Source organism: Cottoperca gobio, chromosome 17 (genome assembly GCF_900634415.1).
Source record: "Cottoperca gobio chromosome 17, fCotGob3.1, whole genome shotgun sequence".
Classification (NCBI taxonomy): domain Eukaryota; kingdom Metazoa; phylum Chordata; class Actinopteri; order Perciformes; family Bovichtidae; genus Cottoperca; species Cottoperca gobio.
This window is the reverse complement of record NC_041371.1, coordinates 23,619,789-23,630,506: the sequence shown is the minus strand read 5'-3', so window position 1 is coordinate 23,630,506 and position 10,718 is coordinate 23,619,789. Positions and strand designations below refer to the sequence as shown.

Sequence of the window (10,718 nt, the reverse complement as noted above, 5' to 3'; positions counted from 1 at the left end):
AGATTGACGCTTCATTCTCAAACTTGAAGAAAATGTTCTGGAGCTTTCTACCATGTCACATGGTTTTCATCAGCAGCAGTTTGTTCAGTTATCGTGGAACTGCAGATATTCAAACTGTTCTTTGTTCTGATCTTACAGTTCTTCCCTGTCTTAGAAAACAAATCCTTCTGCAGATGAAGATCATGTGATTCTGTTGAAAGCTCCAGAACAAGCACGGAAGTGGACCATGATCACAGCTATACAAAGATTGTCTTTGAGACCTGCTGTCAGGATGTATCCTGTACACACACACACACACACACACACACACACACACACACACACACACACACACACAGCGTGCTGTTATGAGGTACAGACCAGTACAGACAGAAGGAGCTGTTAGCATCACTCTGTAACAAATGTTTATTAGCGTCACCATTACACATGCTCATCATATAAAAGTGTGAAAAGCATCAGCAGTTAAAAAAACTATAGTAAGTCAAACTAAAGAAAAACAAAGTGATCGGGTTACATGCTTTATAATATAATTATGACACAGTAAGATATGAAGTTTTTTTTAAGTTGAGGGTTGAGCAGTGATGAAACCTGCCTCATACCTCAGAACACATTTTATGAAGATCCCAGTTTTTATACCAATTTGATTTAATATTGGGCTAACATGTAGTAACAAGAAGTCAATTGAAATCATTGAATTTGCTTGCTACCACTAAGTGTCTCTGCAAACAACTTTAGAAATACTGTAATAAAGTACACAGCACAGTACAACACTACAAAAGCACTTACTTTAAAAATCATAGAAATGTCATATAGTTTCAGCTGAAATATATTTCATTATCTGTAGAGTGATTATAGCTGCTGATCATTATGACCTTGTTCGCAGCTCCTTCAGTATCACCTGTCACTCCACACAATACCTTCTTCATTACTCTGTTCCCTGTATTCAGTTAGTCACTGTAACTTACTCAACTCAAGCTGGTCATGGTTTTATCTGGTTAAATAAATATATACATTGCATATTTCAACATGGAGCAGACATGGAGCAAAACGAGAAGTCTTTCAGAGTTGTGTTTGTCCATCTGATGAATCTAAATCACATATTCTCTTTCAGCTGTTTTTGGTCTCGACCAACTCCTGAGGGGAATGTCTGTGTGTTTAGCAGCTAAATGTTTCATATGTTCACCAGCTAGTCTTCCTCAGAGCCCTGCCTGCTAGAAACGTGCTTGATGAGAGGGGTGAGACTCCACTGTGGTGCTGTGGAGCCACGATGTGTAGCTACGTCATCTGCTCTGTAGCTCAAGCTATAAACCCTTAACACGCTACACACAATCGAGCTTAAGATTTACCAGACCTGTTCCTAGTTATGGTAGCTTATTTACAACATGTCAGCTAACTAATGATCCATGTATGGATTGAAACGGGTATTGTGTATTTCAGGCCTTTAGTTTAAGCATCCATACTTGTTCTCAGAGTGCTGCAGCAGCTCAGTTTAGTGATTTAAATGCATGTGTTGCTGTTAGTGGTGAGGTTAGCAGACCTGTCACTCATGCATTAGTTAGTCCCGTTAGCATACAGTACAGCAGGGTTTGTGTTTTTTCTGGATCTTTCTGATACCTGGTCCCCCCCGTCTCTCAGTCACTCTGTCTCCAACTCCCTCCACACGACCCACATTTCCATTGGCTAAACTTCCTGTGGAAATATTGCTCCCAAGGTGGGCGTGGTGTATCTTCTCCTTCATGCTGTTGTCATCACTGTTGTCTTCGTTGTCCTCAATGATGACCAGCTCTGCCCTCAGGGCGCCCTCAAACTCCTGACCCCTACTGTCATCCTGCGCCATCTGGAAGCCCATGAAGATGGCTGTGATTGGTTCAGTGGTGTCAATGGCGTTGAGGATGGTGTAAGGGTGGTCATCTCCGTAGAGGGGGGATGGCACTCTGTCAGAGTGGGCGGGGCCACTGTACAGGGCAGTGGGTGGTCTGTGATAGGAGGGTGTGCTGCAGCTATAAAGTTCTTCTTTATCCACGCTGATGTAATCACTAAGAGGAATATGATTGGCTGGAGTGTAGCAGAGCTGCGGTTGGTAGGCACACACTGCTTCCTGGTCATGTGATCTGGGAGGAGGGCAGTCATTGGTTCTGCCTCCATTCACCACACTATTACTTTTGATGATGCTGGTGGTGTGGTGGCTCGCAGGCCGATCTTCCTGAACACCGTGACCGTTTGTCACCTGGTACGAACTGTGGTGACCATCTTTGTGGTTGCCATAGTGATGTCCCACCCCCTTGTGGCTTCCAAGGCGATGAGCTTCCCTCACGTTGCTTTGGTTATTTCTCTCTTCCTGCCGTCTGTAATGGCTTTCCTGGTGACCACAGTGATGCTCTTCCCCTGCTTTCCTCTGCCAGTTTTCCCTGCAGTCTTTCTCTGTCATGTTGTTTCTGAGGACATAGTTCCCATGATGTCCTCGCTGGTTTCTTAGGTCAAACCCCTCTACCCCACCTCTCTCGTCTTGGTGGTTGTAAAAGCATTGCTCCTCCCTTCTGCTGGAATTTTGGTGGTAGTTTTGCTGCTTTACTTGCCGATGCACTGTTGCGCTTCTCAGCAACTGTTCCACCTCGTTGGCTGACAGCTCAGACACGCAGCTCTGATCATGTGACCCCTAAGAGTAGAAAGGAATATGGGTAATTATTAGGAGAACACAATGAGAGATCAATGGCAAAAGTATAAAACGCAGACGTTCCTGGTAAAACAATAAGGGTACTTCATAGGTTATTGTAACTCTCTCTTTACCTGCCTGAGTAGCAAAGCTCACCCATGCCTTCAGGTTATACTGAATGCTGCAGCCAGACTGGTAACTGGAACAAAGAGAGTTCCCATAACCCCCATTTTAGCCTCTTTGAATTGACTTCCAGTTGGATTTTAAGGTTTAACTCGTTATTTATAAAGCAATCCATGTTCTGGATCCAGCATACATCTCATGCAACAAAACTCTGCTAGCAGTCCCCTAATCTAGGCTTAAACCTTAAAAGCAGATTGTGCATCTGCTGTCAGGACCCAAAACAGTCAGTGACTTCTTTTAAATCTCTACTAAAAAGCCCATATAAAGCCATTAATTGGTCTTTATGTGCCCTGTAACTTTTCACTTCTACTTGTACCAATACATTTTGCTATATTAATGCTTGGGTTTTTCGGTTGTTTTGATGATGGTTTTATTGGCTACATGAATAAAGGTTATTATTAAATAATACCTCTTGTGAATTCAAGGCAAAAACACACTTCCTGCCGTCGTCGTAAACCTTGAGCCCCACGTGTTGGTTTAACTCCTCAGGAGGAATGGTTGCAGTAGAAAGTACTGTGCTCTTCCCAGTCAACAGGTTTTTAGTCACATTGATCTCCATGGCAAACAGAGCTGAGACAGAAGGAAGCAGGCAGTCTATGTTAATATCAGTCTATGTTGGCCATATCTCATCAGTATATATGATTACATCGGGAAGCATGATAAACAATGACCACTGCTGCTTCAGCTGCTGCTCCATTGTAAACATTTAAAAAAAGAAAGAAGGATATAACAACTCTAGCTATGTTTGAAGATTCACCCTCAATCGGAAGTTAGTCAGTAAAACTAAAAAACGAATGTTAAACAATTAAATGATCAATGCGCTGAAATGTTAATTATAGGCTGATATGAGTAATGAGGAAGATGAGCTGGATTGTTTCTTTGGTCTTTCACTACTGGTGATCAGAAGCTGACGTCATCACAGTAAGTGTAGCAGTATACATAAACTGTTGACGCAGGATGCACACTGACCATCAGACAACTGGATACTGTTAGGATCAAGTCTACAGGGATATAAAGAACACACCTCTTATAAACTCAAAGTTGGTTTGTAGCTTGCCTCCTCACAGAGAACAGGTGATGTAGGCAGTTTGGCTTCAGAGCAGTTTACATAGTTACAATGGATTCCAATGCTGGCCCAGAAAAATATCAAAATGTCCATACAAACACTTCTGCAGAACAATCACCTCTACGCTGTCTATTGTATGCTCAGTATGTTCTAAACACTTGTGTTTTTGCCAGAGTTTCTGTCTAGCAACAAGTGGCAGAGGTAAACTTGATCTCCACTGCAATCCAGGTTGACTACATCAGCTGCTCTCTGAAGGGAGTGAGCTACAAGCTTTTCAGACACATATCAAGTGAGGGTTTGTATTCCTTTAAGGTTCTCCATCAAGCTTCAGGACTATGAGTGAACCTTTTTATATCAAAACCGAAAGATTGCAAAGTACAATGTGCTTTGCATGACTTTACGGAAATGTGTAAAAATGATCTCACTGTGTCTTGGTGGGCTTTGTTCAGGGTGTTTGTTGGCTGGTAGACAGAGGGATTCTGGGACATCAGGGGTCACTGTGGTGACCTGTAAAGGCTCTGTGGGACATAAAACAGAGCTGTTAACACACATTCATCTTTGGTGTTGGTTAAAACATCCACATGATGTCATGACTTACCACAAACAAAGCTGTCCTGGGCCTCCTACAGGATAGACACAAATCAGTGAATGCAATGTAATGGAAGCAATAAAATACAGCTGTGTGTGTGTGTGTGTGTGTGTGTGTGAGTGTGTACCTTGATAATGTCGCATGGACTTTTCTCCAAAGTCTTCAGCCTTTTGAGGATGAAACTCTCTTTGGTAGAAACCTTAGACTCATCTCTCTCCAGAGACTCCACCTCCATTTCTATCCTAAAGGGTAAAAAGACACAGTGCAGGTTCAATAGCTTATATATATTGTGTGTGTGTGTGTGTGTGTGTGTGTGTGTGTGTGTGTGTGTGTGTGTGTGTGTTGTACCTGTGGATGTTGAGCTGCAGTGCTCTGCTCTGCTGCTGGCCATACAGAAGGCTCTGTTGCTGTAGGAAGTCTGTTGCATTATGGGAAGCTGAGTCCTGTAGCAGCCACTGCTCTCTCAGAGCCTTTTTCTAATGATTTCAGAGGAGAGAACAGACACAGGGTTCAATATGTGCTTCAGGTTTACACGTACAGCTGCTCATTGTTCTGAGTGCATTATGACAGCAGCTGGTGAGTGTAGTCACAGTTAATGGTGTCCACAGTGCCTGTCACAGATTATTCATGCTAATAAGAGATAATACCCATCCATCCAAACAGTTTCCTACACTTCATCTGTTGTTATTGTTGACCATGTATACATTTATTGAGACAATGTTTCAGTGTAAACGAGTGTAGTGAACCTTTAGATGCTGAAGTTTGAGTTTTTCTTGGTCCAGTTCCAGTTTCCTCTGTCTAATGTCTTCCTGAATGCGATGCTTCTCCTGTTACATTAAAGACACACAGTGAATTTACAGAGCAGTAAGTACACAAGTGATTTATTAATGAATGTTTAGCTTAGTTAACTGTAGCAGATATTATAGGTCCCACATTAATGTCTGACTTTGACAGATATGGAGCAGTTATAGTAGAGTAAAGCATTACAGTTATGGCCTGCAGCCTCTCTTTCAGCAGGTCACACTCCTCCATACTGCTGCAGGACAGAGACAATGAGAGAGAGGAGAAAGTGGACACAAACAGAGAGACATTTGTTAGACCCCTTCATCCACAATAAAGGCATACTGCATTGAACTACAGGATTAACCAAGCAAGGCTCAGCCACTGTAAGTACTGAAACAATAATGACAGCGTTTACAACACAAAGCCGTACAAATGGATTAGAGTCCATAGCAGGAAAACCAGAATCTTATTGATCTAATGCTGCAATGATGTAGCTCTCTATTTCACTCTGAAATTAATTTCCTGGTAGTTATTATTAATACATTAAACAAACACAGCAAGGACACTAACTAAAGAATGTTTCAATGGATGTAACTAGTATTTAATCAGAGCATGTAAGTGGCTGAGAAGAGCTGCATGAATGATACACAATAGACAATATATGGTGGAAAGTTAACAAACAAAAGAGGTGATACAGCAAGGCAATTAAAACATCAAAATTGAAGTAAGGTGTGAGCAATACTTGCCAAACAAAGACTTGATAGATTGAATAAATACATATTTATTCAACATACATGTTACTGTAGATAGAAACATGTCAATCAGATTTAGCTCAAACCGTAGCTTCCACTTGCATTTGCATATTAGTGAAGCTTTTTTAAACTTTAAAGTGTGACCTTATCGATCATCTTACAGTACATCTAACACATAGAATGTCAACCAGCTGACATGAACACATCTGCAGAGTTCACACAGTTAATAAACATTTAGATTAAGATATCTGTGTATGCTTTATGTAATGCTAAAGAAATGGTCTGCACTATCAACACTATAATAACAACATATCTTAATAACTGCAACATTAAGAAACAGTAGTATGATTATGATACACTGTACTGTATACTGGGCAGCTAACAATAAATTACCTTTAAATATATTGGTCACTGGACATACTGCTTCACATCTTTGTCTACACAAGATTATTATTTTAAGAAATAATCATTTGTCACCATGAAAGTGCTCAGTTTAAAATATACACATAACATGGTGTGTGTGTGCGTGTGTGTGCGCCACATACAGTCTCAATCAGTGTTTTCATCCTGTTGGTTTTAGCCTAAATCTATCTACTGACACATTTAAATGATCACATTATAAGGGGTTAGGTTCTATGTATGCAATATATATTAGGTGTATTTTATTCTGTGAACTACATGTCTAAAAGAGCTGCTGTATCAGGAGTACATCTGTGACTTCCTGTTCAGAAACACAGCACTGTCTTTTTATATACTGCTGGGTCAAAGCCTTTATTTATATCAGTGGGACAGTGGACTGTCTGCTGCTGCAGCTGTCCTCCATGTGTGCCATGTCTTTGCCTTGTTGTGGTTTAAATATACAGCAAACGTTAAAAAACATCCAAAAATGTCATTCTGATCTCCCACATGATGAGTTCCCTGATTAATGCAATCAAAGATTCAGCTCATCCCCTTCCCCCCACTAGTTAATTCCCCCATCTGTCCCCAGCACACACATATAAACAACTATACATTCATGATGGCCATGAGGCCGCTTGATATCTTAAGAAGTGTGTCATCCTCACAGTTTATCCAGTAGATTCAGTTGTTAACAACTCTTCAGCATGTCAGTTTCATATTACACATGATAGCTGGAGTCAAATAAACGACACTGTTGTTCAACTGTTCAACACCCTGCCAGGCGCACAACTTAATAACAGATATCTGTTTAAAATTGGAGGAATCCTTGTTACAAACACAGAGCTGGTGGGCAGCCGATACAGACTTTTTAAATGCTGATGCCGATAATCAAAGAGCAGCACGGTCGATGGTCCATATATAATGCCCATATATTGTTGTTTTTTGCATGTTTAACAATAATAACAAAAGAGACACAACATTGCTGAACATTTATTTAACACTGTTATTGTCTGCATTGCCTCTGTTTGCTTAAGTAGATCTGCACTTGCATCAACTCAATAAATGTCCACAGTTAATCATAAAATAACTTTGTGGGAAAAAAACTTATGAAAGAAAAATAAATACAGTTTTAGTGCCACAGCATTTATCAGCATGTATGTATTCATTATTTGTTCCTGAGAGACAACAGAAATGTTGGCTCAGTGAAATACTATAATAAATAAAAAAATCAACCTCGTAAGCGCAGGCATTGGCTAATGCTGAGTAATCGGTCTAGCACGACACAGGGCTGATGTTGATTAAATACAAAATTAAATAGATGTTAATTACATCACTCTGGGTTAATTTCCCTGCAGAGTCTGCTGTATGTATATAGGCAAGCAGGCGGTGTGTTTAATATAGATGTGGGACAGGAGAGTATAGCGGGGGTTCAAACATGTACATGTGTATAAGGGGGTCGTAGGGTGGAGGGTATTCTTAGACAGAAACATATATATTAACTGCTTCTATTTCCAGGGCACCATGTGCCAAACTGTGCTGTGTAAGGCACATATATTTCTCTACTGGCATTGTACCAATACTGCAGTATAGCCTACAGCTAAACACACAGTATGCTAACCTGTTATTGACCCATTGCCTTAGGTCAGCCAAGAGAAAAGGGTCTCAGATTAATTTAGCTCTAAATCACTTTATCAAACCGGTCCACCCTGAGTGAAGGAGAGGGACTACATATTGTTCTACCCTAACTCCATCCTGTCAGCCTGGGGCGAGGGCTTAATCTGACCCTGTGCAGTCACTTGTCACATCTTCTCCTAAATGAAAGGAAAACACACCAACCAGCCTGTCAGTAACAAATTATTATCACTCCTACAGAATAAGAGCAGAGTAGAGTTTATATCAGCCTGTCTGTCAGTAAAGCAGTGGGCAATCTGAGCTAATCTGCTCATGAGGCTGCTAATCTGTGTAAACCATCTGTTTTCCAGCTACAGTATAGACAGAAGGACCATGTGGGCCGATCAGTATGACTGACCATGTGCTCACTACCTGACTATCTACACATTCTCCCAACATGTTCTTTTATAGTGCTTCAAAAAGCTTTTACTCATCATCATTGGCATCATATTATCAGAGCATAGGGCTCTACTTGCTTTTTTAACAGTTGAATGAAATTAAACAGTTTTTCTTTTACAAAGAATTAACATTGATGCATCCCTTCAAGTTTGAAGAATAAATATACAGTACTTAATTGGGCCTGCTTTCACAGAATGTGTCTACTATTAACAATTACGGCACCAAAGTCACGACATCAATGGTAACATGTATTCAGACACGTCTTATTTTACTGAGGGTTCAAGATGTAACCCTACCCCAGCCAGACCAGAGACATATCTGGCAGTAGGGAGTGGGATCAACTGTAATGATGTGAAGTAAACTAAAGAAAAGAATAAAAATGTCATTAGTAGCATTTTGTCCAGTAAAAACCTTGTACAGGATCAATTTAAGGCTCAGTAACAATGAATTATTTAAGTAATACTGTGGGCTTCCAAAAACCTTTACCAGGGACCTTTTGACTTGTCTAGAGACATACAAATCACTTTTCACTGAACAGCTAGTATATAGTGTGTGTGTGTGTGTGACAAGGACCAACCAGTGTCAAGTCAGATAATGAAAGCCGGAAGCTGTGCGAGGAAAACTGTACAATTTGGTAAATGCACTGGCTCAGACCCTTATAGTACACTATTCCCACAGCCACTAAAGTATGCAATATATTAATTTAATACTGAATTTAATACTGAGAATAAACTGAGTTTGTATGAAGTTAATTTACAAATGAGCTCACCTCCACCTGGGACAGGCTGCAGCACAGCAGAGAAATTGAAGCTTAATCAGAATTAAGGAATTATCTCCACCTCTCTCTCTCTCTCTCTCTCTCTCTCTCTCTCTCTCTCTCTCTCTCTCTACCTGCCTCTCTGTCGCTCTTTCTATGTGCACTTCAACACATTGAGCCTATCAATGTACACCATCTGTCCTATTGTAAACCTACCGTGACCGTTTATCTAACTACAGTAAGTTTACTCGTCTGCTGGGTAGTAAGGGATGATGGACAACAACATACAGTAAATACCTCTGAACTGTTGTAGTCGAAGTTATGTGGAACTATGAAACAATGTTGCTGCATGTCGTAAAGCTTCAAGTTACTGTAATAGTTGGTGGTACACATTATGACTTATCTACGCAGCTAGAGAACACATCATTCTTCACCCATTAATAAAAGAAAGAGTAAGCCTACCTCTCTGGAGATGGACGCTCGTGCCTCTGTCCGACTCAAGCCGCGAGAGGCTCGAGACCACAAGCCTGCAGGTGGAGGTGGGCGGGGCTATATGCGTGTGCGTGTGTGTGTGTGTTACAGCTGATTGACAGTTACCCGTCCTCCTGTCAGCCAATAGCAATGAGACCAGTGTTGCCACGAGAGAGTTTACTAAATGACAGATATTTGTTAGAAAAAGTCCGCTGACAAAAAGCCCAAGTGACTGTTCTGTAACTGTGCGTGACAGTTTGGCAGTAGTCTTTGAAACCCTTCACTTGCATGCAAGTTAGAGTTAGAGCTTATAACTATTAATATTGTATATTATTATATCACTAATACTTTATCATACTTTCAATGCAGTAGTGACTTTTGCTGCAGCTCTGCTTTACTAGTAGCCTATCAATCAAGTATGAACAACAGCTAGCAATACGTGATTGCTTTTATTGCGTAATTATGTTCTGGTACCTGCCTTTATGGAAACATCTGTATGTCATCAAACTGCATGTTTTGAAATCGAAATGAGTGGCTACTGGCTTATAATAGGACAGCATGTTTATGTCTGAATAAGCTAGTCATTTGATAAACTTATTACTGGAATGGCCAATAAAAATCTTTACACATTATTTACAATAAATAATGTATTTAAAAAACATAGGTTTTATAAATACATTTTAAGTCAAGGGCAGTTGTTGTTATATTGAGATATCATCTTTTGTATTGGCACATGCCTAATAGTGCTGGGATATTTCAATGATGTGTTATATATCAGTCAGCTGCAGTAAGGTGAGGGAGCAGCAGATGGGAGCAGTGTATCATTAGTGCTCAAACCCTGCCTGACTGCTCGTCTACTGTGGAGGCTCTGCATGCTGCACAGTCCTGAGGATTATTTGTGTAAGTATTAGGGTTATAGTTAATACACATTATTATTATAGCTTATCATTATTATAACATTGTTGTTATTGTTACTATTATTATAACATTGTTGT

The 10,718-nt window shown here is 40.4% G+C and overlaps 1 protein-coding gene across 1 annotated transcript; it reads right to left on the bottom strand.

The window, feature by feature from the left end:
* Nucleotides 1-1,564: 1,564 nt before the first annotated feature.
* Nucleotides 1,565-9,732, bottom strand: LOC115022927 (palmdelphin-like). Its single transcript, XM_029454039.1, has 9 exons — nucleotides 9,715-9,732; nucleotides 5,479-5,527; nucleotides 5,238-5,318; nucleotides 4,840-4,967; nucleotides 4,619-4,733; nucleotides 4,501-4,525; nucleotides 4,328-4,420; nucleotides 3,246-3,406; nucleotides 1,565-2,656 (listed from the first exon to the last, which is right to left on the bottom strand). Exons 2-9 carry the CDS (start codon nucleotides 5,521-5,523, stop codon nucleotides 1,565-1,567), a joined length of 1,740 nt encoding a protein of 579 aa, XP_029309899.1. The 5' UTR covers nucleotides 5,524-5,527; nucleotides 9,715-9,732.
* Nucleotides 9,733-10,718: the final 986 nt, after the last annotated feature.